This window comes from Apteryx mantelli, chromosome 3, assembly GCF_036417845.1.
Source record: "Apteryx mantelli isolate bAptMan1 chromosome 3, bAptMan1.hap1, whole genome shotgun sequence".
NCBI lineage: Eukaryota > Metazoa > Chordata > Aves > Apterygiformes > Apterygidae > Apteryx > Apteryx mantelli.
Genome location: NC_089980.1, coordinates 73,214,131 through 73,234,556, shown reverse-complemented (window position 1 = coordinate 73,234,556; position 20,426 = coordinate 73,214,131). Strand labels below are relative to the sequence as shown.

At 37.3% G+C, this 20,426-nt stretch overlaps 1 protein-coding gene across 10 annotated transcripts in view; it reads right to left on the bottom strand.

Annotated features, from left to right (window-relative positions):
* REPS1 (RALBP1 associated Eps domain containing 1) overlaps positions 1-20,426 on the bottom strand; it is a 70,469-nt gene that overhangs the window by 46,080 nt on the left and 3,963 nt on the right. For 9 of the 10 annotated variants that reach the window (XM_067293656.1, XM_067293648.1, XM_067293650.1 and 6 more), the window contains exons 2-3: positions 5,262-5,385; positions 649-845 (exon numbers count right to left, since the gene is read on the bottom strand). In XM_067293656.1, the coding sequence (XP_067149757.1) occupies positions 649-845; positions 5,262-5,385 (321 nt within the window). Of the gene's footprint in view, positions 1-648; positions 846-5,261; positions 5,386-20,426 lie in introns of those variants that run through there. The other variant, XM_067293658.1, reaches the window with a different exon arrangement.

The following is a 20,426-nucleotide window of genomic DNA, read 5'->3' as shown; positions in this document are numbered from 1 at the left end:
TTTCATTCATTCAGCTATCCCTTAAGCTGAAGATGAAAGAACTAGTGAGTAAAAGGAATCAGTTTTCAGTTCTCATTATTAGAGCACAGTGAAAAGCTATGTGAAAACTACTGTCTTTCCATTCATTTCTGATTCTCATCTTCCCTACTTAAATTGCTGAACTATCAAATGTAAATATAAAGAAGAGTCACTGTGAGATTTTTTTTTTCCTAAATAAAGTATCTCAGATTTAAACATAGGGTAGCATTTTGAAAGACTAGACACTCAATCTTCCATGGCATTCAGTAACACTGTTTGGAAGTTCAGGAAGTTGATGTGAACTATCTAATAAACTAAGTATTAATAACATAATGATTAAAACTTGATACTTACTATCATATCTTACACATTAAAGTTTTTATTTTGTTTTCTGTCTCAATTCTTTGTCAATTAGTACCAATATTTCCAACACAGATTTTAAGACTACAAAAATACCGCTCACATGCAAGCATTTCAGAAGCATAAGCAGTCTTCCTGTATATATTAATACCTGGGGGGGGTTTGAAGAAACTGTATCAAAAGCAACAGAGTTTAGAAAAATTACCAGTCTGATACCTATGCAGCAAAGAAGCAATTAAGAGTTCCAGTTAATCTTTTAAATTAACTTACCTGTTGATCTGCTGAAGTACGTTGCTGAACTGCATCATGGCTCACAGAGCCTTTTTTGACTTGTATCCTGCCAGGTGGAGGAGGAATTACACCTGAATACGAAGCTGGGTTATCAGCATCTGAAGAATACAAGGCTGTGTGTCTTGATTCTTGTTCATTCTTTGACACAACAAATCTGGGAAGAGGGAGGTCCTTTACTGTTAAAAAACAGAGCAGGCCATATAAGCATGATGCTTAAAAATAAATAAATAAAATGCATTTTTAATTCCTACTTAAAATTTAACATATGCCGCAATTAAACACAGACTGCTGCTACAGTCAAGCCAATATTTGCCAGTTGGAAAAAAAACAAAAAAACAAATGCCTTTTCTGCATCATATTTTATGATTCTGCTACCCAAGTTCTGGTTTTAATATATGAGAGGGGACTTCACCTAGCTCCATAAACATAAGTTTTGCACCACAACTCTGCCCGATTGCCACTGCATTTAAACACAATCTGAATTCAGCTCATTTTTCTTAGTTTTACCAACATTTTAATTACTGAAGTGTGATTTTTCAAGAAATTATCTACCATTTCTAGCACATACCTAAAATTAAAGTGTTAGTGTCTTCATACAGAATGGTTCATCAGTAAAAACAAATGTAAAAATACTGCAGTATATTCAACATCAACCTTTTCTAATGAACTAGTACTATGTTTATTTGCACAGCAGAAACTACAGTTTAACCTTATGACAAATACTGCAAGTATTGCTTAAACACATCCGTGCCCACCTTTCTATATGAAAAGCTAAATTAGTAGTTTTACTACAATACAACTGGGAACGCTCCAATATCAACTGTTGCTTTGTTACAAACACTATAAACTAAGTTTCTACAAAAAGCTAAGAGGTCCTTAGCTTTATGCACCTTGGTTTAGTGTTGTCTGATATAAAAATGAAGTTTTTTAATTCTCCAATGTCTCGCTGCAAATGCCTACCACTTTTTTGAATCTTAACCACAACTTTCTCAGATGTCCACTGCTAATAAAAATAAACTGCAAATTTTCTGTATAGCTTGTAGTTGTTTTTCCAACACAAAAAGAAATTTAAAAGCATGGCTGAAGTTTAATTTCTCATGTTGACTCCCGTATATCTATTAATTTTGGTATTAAAAACTGGTCAGTGGTACTATCGATATTATTAAAATATTAGACAAAACTACATACAGTTTATTGCATAAAAATTGAACATTAAATTGATTTGTATTTGAAGAGTCTCATTTGAATCCATAATACTCAACAACTATACAGACCTTTATGTATCCTGTATTGAAGAAAAACACTCCAGTAAGAACAAACTTGATTTAAGCCTCTCTAACTTAATTCAATGTGCCAAATTGTTTTCATCACAGGGAAGAAGCACACGACACAGTCTACTTGCTAAGTTTGTGGTTACATATCAGGTGGGAATCCCAATGCCTTCCTCATTCCTAGATGCTCATTTCCACATCTGTACTATGGAAGTCATTCATGTGACTGAACAGTGAACTAGAACTAGCCACAAAAAAAGTGAAAAAGTTCACTGCATACAAGTGGAAATTCTTATGCTTGCAGAACAGGGCATAATACAAGCACTAGAACAGGCAGCTAGCACAGGGGAAATCTATGCAGTCTATGCAACTGATTGTTCCAACATGAGGCTTTGGTATGAGACATTTAGCACTTTATCTCACAAAATAGGGCTTGTAAGAAACAAAATATTCTAGTCATTGTCTTGTTTGAAAAAAAAAAGACTGGATAAATATAGATTTATTTTCACTGTACTGTATACATTTTTTCATAGACGTTGAACTATGCCATTTTAACCTCTCCCCATCTCTGTCTTCTCCCCATAAAAGCAAAAAAAGTCATTTTTAACACTGCAACATTTGCTACCATTCAGAAATTCTTCAAATATACTTGTGATAGCTCTATGAATGGAATTAAGATCTTAAACTAATTAGAAAGCTCTCTGTACTTTTCATGCCCACCTCCTTGCTAGCATTTTCTTCCACCAAAAAAAGTATTCCATACTTGAAAAATAAATATTACACTGAAACAGGCTGAACCAACTAATACCTGCTCATTAGTGTCTAAGTTTTTAGCTTCCTGGAAAGAAAATTTTCTAGGATAGCAAAGGAACAACAGATTTAGAGGTCTGCAGTACCATAACTAAAGTCAATATTTTTAGTATACTACATTTGAGTAATCAAAAAAGCGTTAACTAAGAATCAATTGGATGAGATTTGTGTTGGATGGACCGAGTATCTAAAATTTGACTGTAGCCTCTATTCAGCAATTCACATAAAGAAAGCTTCCCATCTACTGAAGAAAAACATAGGGAACCAAAAAGCAAAAGAAACAAGGAAAAATGAGGAGAGAAAAACTAAGGATAAAAGAATGAATAACAAGACAATCACTGAATAAAAAACATGCATAGACTGCAGAGAGAAAAAATAGATGTCCTAAAATACAAGCTTTAACTCTTGTTAAATATTTTACTCTGACAAGAGAGAGTGGCTTAGTTTTGGGATGGTTCTAACAGTTCCTCTTCCAGATCTCTTGGAGATAAGACTGTGGGCAAAACTCAGCTGGCCAGGCTGCTGAACCCCAGTTCACAAAGGAAGGTAATCCAAGCTCAGAATCATTTTATAGGTCTTCAGCATGCCGTATTTTAGCTGTTTAGCAGCTGCTACAACAGCACTTGAATCATCCTAGGAACAGGAACTTCAGCGACAGGACTGGAACCACTGATACCAAGGCAACAGACAACCAAAGCTAAAAACAGTTAGGGTAAAAATAAATGTTCTGTCAATTATACTTGTATTTGGTAAGTTTGGAACCAATACAGAAAATTATTCCTAGAAGTCTAGAAACCATTAAAGTATGCCTAGCATTGTCATGAACCAAGGAAATGTATTCTATTACACAAGTCCCAGTGGCTCTTTGCTCAGTTTACAACATTTTTTTTGTATTTTGGAATTAATTTTGTACCTTCATTTCAATTCCTTCCTTCAAATTTCTTCTGATATTACAGCCAAGTTTTTTTTTTTTTAAATTAGCAAGCCTCCTCCTAGTTAAGGCATCTTACATTAAAATAAAACCAACCATATAAAAATCTGAATAAAGCTACATACAAAGATTTTAGTCCTTGCCTTCTTCAACAGATGTTTGATGAGCAATCCCATAACTGTGGTTATATCAAGTTTCAGTTCTATCAGATATTAAGAGCTGAAGGTCCCTTTTCCAACTATTGAATTCTAGAACCTTCCACTACAACTCACTGAAGCTTTAGATCTTGGGAACACCCAGCAGGAAAACTAGGGAAAGAATTCATGATCATATGGTGGCTTGTGAGCAAGGAACTTGAATACTAGCAAAGCACTGGATAAAACCATACATATTTCCAAAAAGCTGCAAAAACCATGAAAGCAACATCTATTGTTTGTAGAAGCACAGCTGTAAACATAAACATAACTAAAAATCTACATGATGACTTCTTGCTCTTTAATAGCTTTGTCAAATACTTCAGGCCTATCAGATTTTGGTTTTAACAAAGTCTGCTTACCAACTCCATTTAATCTACATCCTTTAGATGTAATGACTCCTAATCTTTCTTTTAATTACCAGCATATATAGATTCTATCATAACATGTATTCCAAAAACAAAATCTACCAGAGAAGTCACCCTGATGCAAAGCTGTGCTCCAGAGATACCGCTAAGCTTAGAATTGCATACTTTGTTGCAAATGACTACAATGGCTTAAAACTCACTACTTGATCTTTCTAAATCTCTTTTCATTCCATAGAGCAACCTGGATACAGATCCACTTATATAACAGCAACCCGGTAGGCTACAGCAGAGCCTCCAATCAAAGCTCTTTGGGCTGTCCTGAACCCTTCTCCTAGAGCAAGTTTTTATTCTGTTCCTACTTCACTATCTCCACTATGATCTTTCAAAAGCAGGATGACAGCTGTTTTGGCTGATGATAGACCATTTACAGAAAGATCCTTTGCAAGTCAGGTTTTTCACTAGAAAAATGCTAATCTTAAGACATTAATCTTACAATTTTCTCTCTTCTTAGCCCAAATAGGAATACTTAAGCCAAGTGTAAACAAAGGAATGTGGTAGCTCTGGAAAAGATAACCTTTCATTTGCTGCAATCAAGGCTCAGTAAATTCAGCAACTACAAAACCTTGAAAATGTTGCATTCATCTTTTCCTTCAAATCCAGATTAGTCCTTTTAGTACTTCTATTTACAGAATGTAGCACAAAAACAAGTTATCACGTGGCAATCCAGGAAATGAACTTGTACCTGCACTAGTCAGTCATATTTACCCATTTGCTCCCATGACGAGCACACTGCTTATCTCATTCTCAGTAGAGTAAGGCATCTCCCATTCAGTGCATGGAAAGAATATACACCCTCATATTCTCTCTAAAATGATTTTCAATCTTTTTTTTTTAAGGTAGGAACACGTATTATATAAAAAAAGACTCCAGTAATTAACAAGCTTGCTCTGTCAGAATCTTTGAGCCAACTACAATAATTCTGCTTATTGACTCAATTACCCCCCACTCTTTGATTCACCTGTATTTAAACTTTCCACTCTTAGAGGGAGACCAGTTTGAGCCACAGCAACAAGTTTCAAAGCAATGTAGAATTGACTTCTTCCAAAATAGCCAAGTCTTGTTGCACCACAGAGCTCCATAATCTGCAAAAAAAAAAAAAAAGGCAACAAAGAAAAAGTTACTTCTATGAAGAAAGTTAAAATACTAACTGCTATATAGAAGCAATTTAGTACATTTATCAGCATGCCTTGCATGAAATGCTCATGTTCTTTATGCAATCTTTCAATAACAACTTCACATGCAATCTCTAAATACTAGTGACAAGGGTCAAAGAGTATGGGATTCCTGATAACCAGCAAAAGTAGCAAGCCTAGAACTTAAGGCTTTCCTAATTATCCATCTTTTCTTTCACCTAGGCTTTAGAGGTTCTACAGAGATATAATGCGAGATGGAACAAAAGAGACTAGCTGTTGGGATCATGTTCCTATTTCCAACTCTTTTACAAGAAACCACCTAATAAACATCCTAGGTCTCTATGAACTAGTCGATTAGCCGCTATAATGTCTTTGCTTCTCCAGTTACAGCTACAGAAGAGCAATGATACTTTAAGAGTATTCATCACTGTTAGTATTCTATTGATTATGTTAGATGTACTCCAAAAACAAAGATGAGGATTTTAAAATGATTCTCAGGCAAATTTGAACAGCATGTTACTGAGCAGTTTAGAGGAATGCTCCTGCCCCCATAGCTCTCCCAGAAGAAATTTCAATGGAGAGGTTAGAACTTATAAAAAGTGAAAATCCTGGACAACTGCAAGCAGTACCTGGCAGCCTACTCTGACATAGGCTTGCTGTAGCTCATAACTATCAACTTGTAAAACAAACCTATAAAGCATTCATTCAGAACACACGCAAGTATCCACACATACGCATGCATTTCAGGACTGACTGAGAATACAGAACTTCAGGTTCTCACAGATGCTCTAGTTCATTTAAGAAACGTAACAGAGAACAGTGACGTTCACAGGGAATCAGGTTCCCTTTTCTTTCCCAGTGTTCTGTATAACTGAAAAGAGAATACTTTTTGTTATGAATTTTGAGAAAATCTACTGAAATCTTCACCCTGCTTTTTCTAAGATGCAACGAGTTAGGGGGGGGGGGAAAAAAAGAACGCAAGACAGGACAGAGCCACTACAGCAAGGTGGGGAGGGGATTAGCAGTTGCTCAGAACACTCCTAGCTTCTCTATTATTTTGCTGTGGCAACACAGAATCATTTTAATTATTTTCAGATTGAATTCAGACATTTTAATCATTCTAGGGGTCAGAAAGCTGGATACTGCTGATCTAAATGACCTGGGTCAGCAGTAAAACACTCTTGTCAGCAACTTATTCCACTATTGTTTTTTCCTTTGAAGTGTTCTTATGTACAAAACAGCACAGCATGAAAGATGAACTTGTTTTTATAAAGCTGCATATTTTCAGTATCTTACACATATACAATACAGCTGATGTTTAAAAGTACTCTAGATACCTCTTTGTACTGCAAAATCAAGTCATTTAAAAAAAAACTATAAAATTCTACTTGGAGATGTGCTCTCCCTTGCTTGTAGACAGCAGCAGAGAACTGAAATTCACATGTCCTCCCTATACATTAAGTAGTTCATATACATTTTGTCGTTTCCTAAAGATCAGAGCAGAGTCATCAGGAATAAAAAAATCTGGAAGAATAAAAGTGTATAGGGGTTTGCCAATAGTATGAACTTAAATAACTTTACAAACTTCCTTTCCATATTCTCCCTCTCTACTCAGTCCTGTTGAGGCCACATCTGGAGCATTGTGTCCAGTTCCGGGCTCCCCAGTACAAGAGGGATGTGGCACTACTGGAGCAAGTCCAGCGAAGGGCTACTAAGATGATTAGGGGATTGGAGCATCTCTCTTATGAGGAAAGACTGAGAGCGCTAGGCCTGTTTAGCCTGGAGAAGAGAAGGCTGAGAGGAGATCTTATTAATGTCTACAAATATCTGAAGGGAGGGTGTCAAGAGGATGGGACCAGACTCTTTTCAGTGGTACCCAGCGACAGGACGCGAGGCAACGGGCACAAACTGAAACACAGACAGTTCTATCTGAACATGAGGAAAAACTTCTTCACTGCGAGGGTGACAGACCACTGGAACAGGTTGCCCAGAGAGGTTGTGGAGTTTCCTTCTCTGGAGACATTCAAAACCCACCTGGACATGATCCTGTGCAACATGCTCTAGGTGACCCTGCTTGAGCAGGGAGGTTGGACTAGATGATCTCCAGAGGTACCTTCCAACCTCAACCATTCTGTGATTCTGTTCTTCTTCATGATTTCTTTTGAGGTTTAAAATGAGTACTGCTAAACACCACTTTAGGTACTATACGCTGAATTTGCCTCAAAATAGGTGCAAAATGTTGCTTCAAAAATCCTAATAATACACACAGTCTATTATGAAACGTTTTATGCATACTACTGTTGTAGACAGGACTACAATCTGTGTATGTGGCTTTATTCAGATTTTTATATGGTTAGTTTTATTTTAATAAAACAACTAGGCTCATTTAGCCTAAGAGAAGGCTTGGGGGAGGGGGGAGAGGTGGTGGACCTAATAGCAGCCTTCCAGAAGCGAAGAGGAGGAGGTTATTGAAATGAAGATGGAGTCAGGCTCTTCATCAAGCTGCACAGTAGGGAGAGACCATGGTTATATATTTTAACAGGAAAGGTTCCAACAAGGGTGTGTGTGTGTGTCACTATGAGGATGATAAAGCACTGGAATAAGCTGCCCAGAGAGGTAACAGAATCTATGTCCTTGGAGGTTTTTAAGACCTATCTGATTAAATCCCTGAGCGACCTGGACTGAATTAAGTGCTGGTCCTGCTTGGATCAGGAGGTTGCACTAGATGACCTCTCAAGGTCCCTTCCGAACTCGATGAGCCTTTGATAACAAGGTCAGTCAACATTAGCAAAGTTCTTAAACTCCTCTGATTTTGTTAAAACAGGGGACCTGCCTGCTTCTGTTAGCATCACTTTCCAGTAACATATCTGTCTAAAGGCAGTTTAGTTACCTGTCTGGTGCTGTAATTCTCTTCAGAAACTTATTTATCTTACATATGAATTCATATTTTGAGTTTCTACCAATCTTTCCTGGATTATGATACCAGTTTCTACCATACTGTTGTCTTTTTCCCTACTGTGCAGCTTGGCAAAGAGCCTGACTCCATCTTCTCAATAATCTCCTCCTCTTCGGTTCTAGAAGGCTGCTATTAGGTCCCCCCCGCAAAGTCTTCTCTTAGTCAGGCTAAACAAGCCCAGTTCCCTCTATCTCTCTTCACAGGCCATGCACTGCAGCCCCTGATCACAGTGGTGGCCCTCTGCTGAACTTGCTCCAGTTTATCAACATCCTTCTCATACTGGGGAGCTCAAAACTGGACGCAGTATTCCAAATATGATCTAACGAGTGCCAGGTAAAAGGGAACAATCACTTCCCTTGATCTACTGGTGACACTCTTTTGAACACAGCCCAATATGCTGTTAGCTTTCATCACTGACAAAGCATGCTGTTGATTCATATTATTCAGCCAACTGTCCACCAAGACCACCAGGTCCTTTTCTGCAAAGCTGCTACCCAGCCAGTCAGCCACCAGCCTATGCTGCTCCAGATAGTTAGTCCCTCCCAGATGCAAGACTTTGCATTTTTCTCTGTGGAATTTCATTAGGCTTCTGTTGGCCCATTCCTCTAGCCTGCCTAGGTCCCTCTGAATGGCAGTTGTGTACTCAAACGTATTGACTGCACTCCCCACTTTGGGTGCCTACCAACTTGATGAGGGTGCATTCCTGCTTCTTCCAGGCCACCCAGACGACATTAAAAAGGACAGGTCCAAAGTAAGGCTCTGAGTTCAATGATCTAGCCAGTTCTTTACCAGTCAAGCAGTTCCATCTAGATTATAATATCCCAAATGAGATCCCACAGAATGATGTGGGACACTATGTTGAAAGCCTTGGCTAAAGTCAAGGTAGACGACATCTACTGCTCTTCTCCCCTCAACCACAGGTCTAGTCATTCCATCACAGAAGGCAATCTGGTTGATAAGCACCCTTGCTAAATCCGTGCTTGCTAATCTTAAGCACTACCTTCTCCTTGATGTGCCCAGAAATGGCTTCCAAGTAGACTTACTCTAGGATTTTCCCAGACCAAAATGAGACTCACCAGCCCGTAGTTCCCTGAATCATCCTTCTTGCCCTTTCTAAAAATTGCTGCAACATGCCTTTCTCCAGTCACTGAGGACCTCCCCTGATCTCCACAACCAGCCAAAGATAAGAAAGGGCAGCCTCGCAACGACATTAGCCTGCTCATTCAGCACCCTCAGGTGCATCCCATCTGGTCTCATGCACTTGCACAGGTCACTATTTCTCAGGAGATCCATGACTCAGTCTTCTTGTACTGCTGCTATTTTCTCTCCTCCTTCAATCCTGTCTCCAGGCACAAAGGCCCAGGAGACCTCATCTGTGAAGATCAATGCAAAGGCGGCACTGAAAATCTCAGCCTCACCTGCATTCACTGGCACTAATTTCTCTCCCCACCCCTCAAAGAGATCAGTCATAACTTCCCCATTTAGCAAAGCTAAGCTTGGTACGTCTTCTCATTTTCCTGACTACTGGGATGGACTATTACTGTGTTTAGAAAAAGCTGTGATTTCCCAGCTCTCTTTGGAGGCAGTTATGAAGAGCAGAGAAGCTCACACTTATTGCTTTCAGACATGTTCCTGTTGAAAAAAAGTCAGCTGCACTTTCACACAGTAGCATCTGAACAATGAAGTCCATGAGAAGTTAGCCTGCATGCCTCAGCACTGTTGACACAGGAAAGACACTTTAGTAACTATGCACAGACAAACTGATGGGTTCATTAACTACAGTTGAGCTACATATGGCTCAAAAAAAGCTGTTTGCATGTTTCCTTACCACATGCCATAATTCCAGAACCCCATCAAAATAAATAACCTGTTGTCAAACCTGGTACAGGAAGGAGTGGGATGCTGACAAACACTTTGTTCCAAAGGAGCCCCCAAAAGACCAGCAGGCCTAGGACTGTGCACAGCACTCAAATGCTTCTAAACAGAAGCTAGCCTCATTAAATTACTTTGTTATGTCTGCCTTACACTTCCTATGTCATCCTACATCGCCTGCATTGATAGGCTTTCCCTGCTATACTATTTCTGCAGCATGTCTGGAACAGAAGTCAGGGGATAGCACGGCATTTTTCTTAAGTTCATTAATTAAAAGAAAATAGTTCAAAACATCTGTGGATAGCTGGACTGCAAAGACCATGCCATGAGAAAACAAGTGACAGTCTAAATTGACGGGTGACAACTCAAAGGATAAACTTTGAGGCATCAACATCTGAAAGAAATTGCCTACATCCAAACTAAAGTTGAAAGTAATGACTCATAAGTGCCAGAATTAAAGCATTGGAGATTCAACAACAGACAGCTAACAGTCAAAATCAGGATGATGGCAAGACCAATGACTTTCTTTAAAGCACCGTTTCCTGGAAGACCGACGAATATCCATGTACTCGACTACACAAAAAACAGGAAAAGCTTGTAGATCCAGTGGTCTAACATTGACAGATGAATAGCTGAGCAGACTCTGGAAAAACTCTTTAAGACAGGAAGCAGTGACACTGGTGTTTGGAACCTATGCAATCACCAGACAGTAATGGCTTTGGGCAATTTCAAAGTCAGTGCCAAGTTAAAAATTGTCATTTTTGGAGCTAATAAGTAGCTTGTTAAATACTGGATTAATAATTAGGCTACTGTGGCAGATAAGTATGATAAAAGAGTGACAAGCACAGATTCAAAGGAAAGATAAATGAAGAAAAAACGCTAGATTTAAGTATCAAGAAAAGAAAAAAGCTATGGATACAGAAAAACAACTAATCACAAAGGATGCCCTTATGCTGTCAACAAGTAGTTGTCAAATCCACCCATAGTTAGTTAAACGAATTCTCTATTTCAAAAGCAGCATATAATATTATTAGAAAGATGACTGAAGGATGAGTAAAATCGTTAAATGCAAAGATCTAGTGGAGCCTCCTTTGTGAACTGACAGCATGTTTGAACATACCCCAAACAGCCTATCTATAATCTCCTTAAAGGAGGATTTAAATGTTCTACAGGCAATAAGCTATACAGACAGGATAAAAAATTGGGATTGCTTCTCTGAGATTTGTTTTACACTTACAACCTTCATCTTCCTAGGATTAGAGAGGATAAGGAATTTCTTCAAACTTGTTAAGGAATGTAGTGTTATCTTCAAGAGGCAATCCTTCACAGCTGTTTGCATCTCCTTAGCTGTGAACATCTTCAGGTCACACTACTGCAATTAAGCAAATCGGGGTGACAGCTCCAGAACTGCTTGCTGTTGACGCAAAGATCAGTGCAAAAACTGTAGAATACTAAATTGCATACTAAAGTCACCATACTGCAAAGAAGGAACAGCAGCATCAACAATATTAGGACCTGGTGCAGAGCAGACATGCAGGAAGTGGTATTTTGACATCAAAATACACCTTCTAGAACTCTTGCAGGTTTCAGATAAGAGGTTCTTGAACTTGGGAAGGTTTGTGAACCAAAGATCTAAAAGACCTAAGAGCCTTAAGACTCCAGGTGAAGTGGAACAAATCACATTTTTTCCATGAAGCGTAGTGAAATGCATTTTTCAGAACTTAAACCTCTCTTGGAAAGACTACCAGAATATCACTCCCCACAGACTCTTCCACAAAGCAGATCAAGCCTATGACCTGTGAACACTATGCATGCAAAGGAACAACAGTATTTATGCACAGAGACTTCTTCAGTGGTAAAACAATAAAGGAAGCAACATATAGGCACATGTGCCACCTACATAATAAAGATTTTTCATTCATATGCTTGAAGTGAGTTATTAAAGCACAAACTTTTCCATAAAAGAGGGAGGTAAGAGGCAAGACTTTGAGGCAACTTTTGAAGGCTGGCAGTGGCAACACATGTAGTGGGGAAGAGGGAAGAGAGTGAATAAGCTCACTGGAGAAGCTTCTGTATCACTGCATCTGAACTAAGATATTAACACAAGTCTGCTATCCACTAAAAATATGTATATTTATATATACATATATAAAAACATATAAATATATATATACACACACACATATATACTGGATATTAAGAGAGAGAGAGAAGCCAAACTGGAATTTAGAATAAAAATTTTGGTCCTGTTTTTATAAGCATTCTTAATTTGAGGTGTTTTAGTAGTCCTACTGTGACTTTGCATGAAACTTCATTTTGTATTGCTAGTGTGAGGTTTTGTCTAAGTTATAAACACAAAGAAACCCTACACAGAATCATAGAATAGCAGAGTTTGGAAGGGACCTCTAGAGACCATCTAGTCCAGCTTCCCTGCTCAAGGCAGGATAAGTTGGAGCAGGTTGCTCAGGACCATGTCCAGTCAGGTTTTAAATACTTCCAAGAATGGAGACTCTACAACCTGTCTGGGCAACCTGTTCCAGTCTTTGATCAGTAAAAAAAGTTTTTTTTTAATGCTTAAACAGAATGATTATCAGGAATGATATATAAAACATACCCCAGAGTTGCAAAGACAAGTGTACACCTTAGTTGTACAATATCTGATAAAGACTTAATTTAAGTTGAATTAAACCAGACTAAACGAATATAGGTGCTGTTCAACATTTATCAAATGATTTTCCATTTCTGCTATGCATATTAACAGTAGCTTTTTAATGAAAAGCAAGCAATACATTCAAAAACAAACTAAGACCCTTCTTCAAATAAAAAGGCAAAAAAAATTAAAAGAATAGTCTATATTCAGTTTTAGGTTATTTAATAAAAATATAACTATGACCACAGATTGATTTTGATTCACAATTTAAAATGAAAAGCATAGTTATTTTTGTATCCAATATGCAGCAATTATTAATGAGAATGCTATCCACAGTGGAAGTAGACTACTAAAATATCAATAGAAAAAAAAACCTACAGGTGACCTTTGACAATTAATTCTATATAAATACTTAGAGCTAAACTTTCCTATGCCACAGGTCATTTCAGGTTCAACTATACATGTTCTAATCAAATGAAATTACAGAATTCATTACATCAGAAGAACAGAAGTTAATTAGTTGGTCAAAGAATGACCCAACATTTTTAAGTCTCAGAGGAATGGTTCTGTCCCTGTACTTTGGAATTTGGTTTAGAAGGGTGTCCAACCCCTGAATAAGGAAGGGAGATGCGGAAAGTGAGGTGGTTCTAGAAGGAAACTTGGAAGGTTTGGAGTCCTGCTTTCACTCTGTTAATATAAAAGCAGTAGACAAAGAGCACTGAAAAACTGAAACTGATTTGTGACAGATGCATAAAATTAATACATATCTCAACAAGTGAATGCTTTAAAACCCAACAGTACTACATTAAAAGTTTAACAGAATTTTCACCTACTGTAGGTAGATGAAAGACTGGTTTAGACCAGTTATGTTTTAGAGCCTTCATTTCTAAATCCATCTTTCTCATATATCTTAGTTATTTACCTTTGGTACCTTTTTAAGTTGAGCTATGAAAACCGATTTTGGCATATACAGAAGTTAGTGATTTAGAAGCCCCACTAAAAATACAAAGCCTAGCTTCAAGAATCAAAAGATCACAAGGGGGAGGTGAGTGCACCACACTGGAAACATGGTCCACTTGAAGTATGTCATCTAGTAGACACCTTCCTACTACTAACAAGAACTAACGTAGTGAGTCTTAATCTGTTTTAGGGAATCATCCATGTCATAAGATAAGTGTTCCTGAGCACTAACTGCTGCTCACCTATCTGAACACTCAGTATAATTCCACTCAGTAAGCCAGCAAAGCCTTATTCACCTTTCTCCTTGCTTAGTTATCTGCAGTTTTATTCAACTGAATCAGTTTACTGTACAACCAATGAGCAACTCAGCAGCTACAAGACATGCATGGGAGCATGTGGTTGGTGGCAATGCTTTGTTCACTTGGCTCTAAACTTCTAGTAAAGCTACAGACTCAAGAAAGTCCTGTGCTTTTCATTCAACAGTGGCAGAAGTGGCACAACTGAGGCAACTGAATAGGATGTCACCTCAAGAATACTTACAATCCCACAAAAAGTATTTCAACTCTCACCAAAAAACCCCCTCCTTACAATTACTGGGGACAGATTCAGTAATGGCAGACATCTAAATTCATGCAAGATGAACAGCAGCAGAACTGGAGGGATGCTGAATAAAGCCTTCTTACCCATGACACACCTTTTCATCTCTCAAACTAAAACCATGTATTTCTAGATATTTGCAACACAGTAATGAGAAAGGTGCACATGGCATTTCTCTCATAGTGCCTGGCAGGGGCAACCTCATCATTTTGCAGAGGGCCAGCATGAAGTGGATGCCTGTTAAACCAACTGGGCAGGATTTCAGCAACATTTCACTGCTGGAAAACCGACCATGGATAAGTCACATGAATGTTCAGTAAGCTGAGACAGACTTTGGCTTCTTCAGCCTACGTGAGGAATCACAAGGAACCAACTATCTGCTTAAGACAATTCTTAAGATTTCCATTGTCCGTGTCAGCATGGGGTATTTCCTGGCTTAGAAAGAGGACAGATCATCCACAACCTCTCACATGAAGAGCAGGAAAACAAACTGATTACGTGCCCCATTCATGTTAAGATGATGATCTGGTTGGAGTTAAGATACAGAAGACAGCACAGGTCCTTCAAGTAAAAAGCTGCAAGACTCAACATCAAACCCAGCTAAAAAGATAAAGGGGGAAGACAAACATGAACATTAACATTCAGAAACCCTGCAAAGTACTGTAAGAAAGTACTGTAAGGATGCTACTGCATATTCATCTTAACATGAATGTCACTCTGACAGAGCTGAAGGGGAAGATGCACTGATATATCATGCTGCTAAGGATTCCCCTCAAAACAAGGCTGTCTCCTTTCTCCTAGTGCAGCCACTGGGAGTAGCAATGTTTGACCATAATGAGGTCAAGCAATACAAGAGGAGGGAACACACTTTAGCACCAACTCTCAAGGTGTGAGCCGGTCTGTGCCAATTTGAGACTCCCACAAATGATTGTGTGACATTCAGTGACCATTTTTATGGAACAGAAAGTAGCAGCCAAAGTATCCACATAAGTAGTTAGAAAGCATCTAACTTCTGCAGGCATTGAGGTATTTTACAGTATAATATATTTAGTGTTTCAAATTATTAATCCAATAATGAGTCAAGCAAGCTGCTTCATGGGAGGTCACATGGATGTTCTAACTATGAATACTCCTGCCCTGCAACATTAAGTTGAATATTTTTCCTGCAAAATGTCTTACATGCTAAACACTGAACAGAAGGAGCATGTATATTGACATTTCAATTTCTTTCAGCCATTCTATGCAGTTATAACACTCCACTGGAAACTGAAGGAAATTGATATTCCAAGCAGCTAATTGATATTTGCCCCTAGTTAACATTTCCTTACTTTTTAGATTTTAATATTTTCACTAAAAGTCTTCTTTCATCACTATGGCAGAACACACAGACAGAAAAGCCTTAAAGTATGAACACAAGCATCTGGCTTTTTTTGCTAACATACAAGGTAGATTAAGGCTTTCACTGATCCCATAAACAGCGGTCATGCTGAGGTCTAACCAAATATGACTGCTCAGATCCGGCCTTGATATTCCTGAGCACTTCCATACAACTTTACCTGAAGTTACTATGTCCACCATCTTATGCTGCTCTCCTACTTAAATTTAGTTTCCTCTGAGTGTCAATCTGATCAGGTAGTGTCAATCAGTGACTTAGCTTTGCGCTGCTTTCCTTTTCCCAGTAAGATCTACAAGTCTTAACAATATGTCTATAAGAACTTAGATTAAGTCTTGTTCAGACTTTAAAAACTGCATATTTACATGGCTATATTTAAGAAGGACTTGGAATAGAGCTACTAACACTAGGTCTTAAATGATTTAAGACATTTCAATTCAGAAAAATACAAGTTGTATAAACTATTGTAGTAAGAACAGGTTTCTACAAAATTCATTACTAATATTCTGAAGAAGGAGCAACTTACCATCTAATGCTAGATCTTCTATAGCTCAGTCCTGGTTACCTTTTTCTGGAATTACTGAAGTTGAAAGGGATGTACTTGAAACTGGGTCTGCTAATTGTTCTGTTAACAATTCCAGAGCATTTTAGACTTCAGAAGTCAATACTTTCAAAAATTAAGATCAGGTGTCATCTTTTCCAAGTCCTTTAACCTACCAAAACGCAGTACCTATACAGAGACAGATAAGTTTAAGTTTTAATGGATTTTTTTGTACAACTAGTGGCAGGGAGCAATCCAAGTCTGTAAACACCAACCACAGTTGGAAAACATGAAAGTCACAAATGTAAACAGTGATGGAGTGAGTTATTGCTCAAATGAAAGAAAAACACTGCTCTTTAATAATATCCCTACGGTCTAAAGAAATGGTAAAGCAAAAAGAACAAATGGGAAATATATCCTCCTAGCAGTAATCATTACTAGAACTCTAGCCAGAATAAAATCTGACAGTCAATACAGCAGCTATATCTATCTCCATACTCACGAGAAGAAATTTTGCAGGAAAAATATTAAATTTGATGCTACAGTGCAGGAGTATTCACTGTTAGAACATACTCATTCACACACACACATATATACCTCCATACCCACTTATGACTTCAAATTCATTTAAGCAAAGAGTAGAAGAACTCTTTAAAGTCTAGGATTTCTACAAGAAAGGCCTAACTTAATATATATTTTTGACCTTTTTGTTAGGTATGAAACCTGTCTGTAAGGACTAATACTTTGAAAGCTATCAAGTATAGCTGAAAAGTCATGAGGACTGGCAGCAAAATCTTGCAATTCCACAGCATCTGCAGTAATATTTATTGATAATTAAACAAAGATGAAGATACGTTCGCAATTTTTCATAGATGGCTAGGGAAGTGCTCAAAACAACTAATAAAAAAATCACTTTTACAGGGAGGAAAAAATCAAGTTTACAATACATAATTTTGTACACCTAACGATTACACCTAACGATTACACAGCAGCTGCATTTGACACAAAGGACTCTGGTATTTCTGAAAAGATTTTACAATTCTATCCAACCACGTTATAATGGGTGTTAATCCTTTGATGGCACATTAAAAAAAAAAACTTTTCAAACAAAGCTGAGACATGATACTAGAAAATAGTCGCACTCTGTGTTGGCATCAGCAATTATGAAGGAATTACTAATCATATAAAACACTCTACAGTAGGAATTCTGGGTCAATTTCAAAGGCTCAAAAACAATTACATTGAGAAATCAGCTAAACACAAATACAAGTCTAATAGGCCTTATCTAGAGCACTAAAGTTTTGCCATTAACTTCCTGCCTTTGCTTTAAGAAAAACAATGTGATTATTCTCTGACTAAATGCTGCTGAGATATGACACTACTCAAACTAATTAAAATACTAAATGTAATTATACATTTCCATACTGGAAGAATACCTTAATAATAAACTGTTATTAATATCCCTCAGAAGAAATCTAAACTAATTTTATTTTTAAATGGCATGCAGAAAAGCTGTAAGCTTAAAAATAAAAAATATATACCCCAAATATATGGGTGGTTTTGGTCCAAACTAGGATTTGAATACAATTAAGTGATTAAAAAAAAATTGGGCTTCTGTGCAGATCAAGTAAAGGTCATCATTAGGAAAGCAAAGCTTTTTACACAGCATACTTTTTTGGGGGGTGGTGGTGGGGGAAGGGTAGATTTGAAAGTGGTATACATTTTTTAAAATAGTCCAGATTCAAACAGTTGAAAGGAAAGTATGGTGCTTGTAGTGTATAAGGAATTCTAACTTCTTACCCCACCAGCTCTTAAAAGATATTAATCAGAACTGGGTTGACTCTTCTGCATGTCCCCACCACGCAGGTAATCCTAAGCATGCTTTAGCTCAACTTCTATTTGCAGTTGGCATTTAGTGAATTCTAGTGATTTGATAAGCAGGTAGTCTTTGTGTAGGAAAAACTGAAACATTAATTGCAGCAATAAAGTCACTATGAAGGAATTTTTATTTTCTTAGCCCCCTTTCTCTGTACATCCAGTCTCTAACAAAGAAATTAAAATTTTAAATTGAGAACCTACTATTCTGTTTTGCCATGTTCTCCCTATGGCTTATAATTCAAGTATCTATTAAATTCAAATTAGGTGTAATCTATCACAGCTACTACCAGCAAAAAGAGACAAAACAATGATTATAAAAAAATCATCTGATAACTAAAAGAAATCACAAGCAACATTCTTTCGTATTCAATGAATAATACAGAGATTTGGAAGGCTATCACTTAAACTACAGCACTAAAAAACACTACACAAAGAACACTACAGGCTAACAGATGAGCTCTGGCAGCTCAGGAAGTTACCATTCCCTGTTCTCTGCTCCCCACATCTGCCAAAATTATCTACCCAAGAACAACAGAAGGGAACACATGCCTGAACCTTAGCCATTTTTCTGCACAGTACAGAAATTGTAGCTGATGAATGGGGATTTACAGTATGAGCCTGGACTTTATGATGAGCAACCTGCATCACAGATGCACACTTTCTTACAACTTTTGCTGTGAAGGCAGCAACTTCTCACAGAGGGTTGAAGTAGACAAGTAGCAGCAGTAATTTCTTGTATCCATGGCAAAAGAACAATCAAAGCTGATCTGTCTGACATAAAGACCCTTAGAAATGAAAAAAGGCTTGAAACTCCCTACCAAAATACAGACTCAAATAGGTTTTACATTATGTTTTTAATGGGCTAATGCAAGCATATTTGTAATTGGAGAAATTTAGCATAATTGTACAACTCATCTGTCATGTCAAAGACTTTCTAATACTAAATTAGAAGTCAGGTAACTGGTGCACAATGCCAACACTGAAGATGACAATTCCTTAGTTTTAGAGCAAGTACATGCAAATACTTACATATTTCTTGCTTTACAGTAATGCTATATTGTAAAGCAAGATGTTTTGACACATTAATTTCAGATGAGTATCATATGCGCAATTGATTTTATCCTCCTCTTGTGAAGTTTCTAGGATTAATAAAGAAATCAGTGCAAGTTCATAAAATTTTCTGTGATTAAATCACATTAACAAGAATTCTACAAATAGAGTATTCGAGTCTTTGACACAAATATTTTCATCTCTCAGAACATCATATCTGAAAAATGGGACAGCTATTATTACTAATCCCATGCATAAATGAATTTCACCATACATTTTTTTTGGCTGATTGCAGCTTTTACAAATAATTTCAGCATCAGAATAGAGGCATCAAGAACTGACTTTAAGAGCATGCCTACATTAGCAGTTCATACCAGAAACGTGCTTTTGAAGCAAGTTTCCTGATCACCCCCTCTGCTCTGGTTCATATTGTGGAACTACCTCAGAGCATGCAAATAGATTTCTTTTGTATGAAGCGAAACTAGAAGATGCACTTTAGGAGTACAGCCTAATGAATTCATTCTGCTATTCAGTCTACAGGACCAGGCTAGAACTAGTTCAAAGCAAATTTTCTGAAATGTATACACAGTATGAATGTGAGGTTCTCAGCATCACACCTATTGTGTCATATTACTGGCTAACAGAAACTACAGATTTTAGCTAACTAATGCTTTATGCATTAATTTATCAATAGTTCTTGGATTCCTATACTTTTTTAGCTCAATGCTCTTTTATTCAGAAAATTTATATGTAATCATTTTATTAACAGTAGTTGACACTAGCTTTATTCCACAGACACTTTAAATCACAGTCTCATTTACTAAAACTAAATGAAATTATGCATCAGTTTTCTTGCTAGGAAAACTTTCCTTTCACTATTCCATATTTGGTTGCAATCAAAATGAAGAAAATTGATGTGTTAACAGTTGTCAATTCACTCAAGTTATGAATAGAGAAGAAATTCACACAATCCTTCTACAGTATACAATGAGTCTCCACACATTTTTGGCAGCTAAAATTCTTCTGTTTTAACTTTAAATTCAGAAAATGGAAATCTAATATTTGGAGTTTCAATAATAGTCGTGTAAAGATA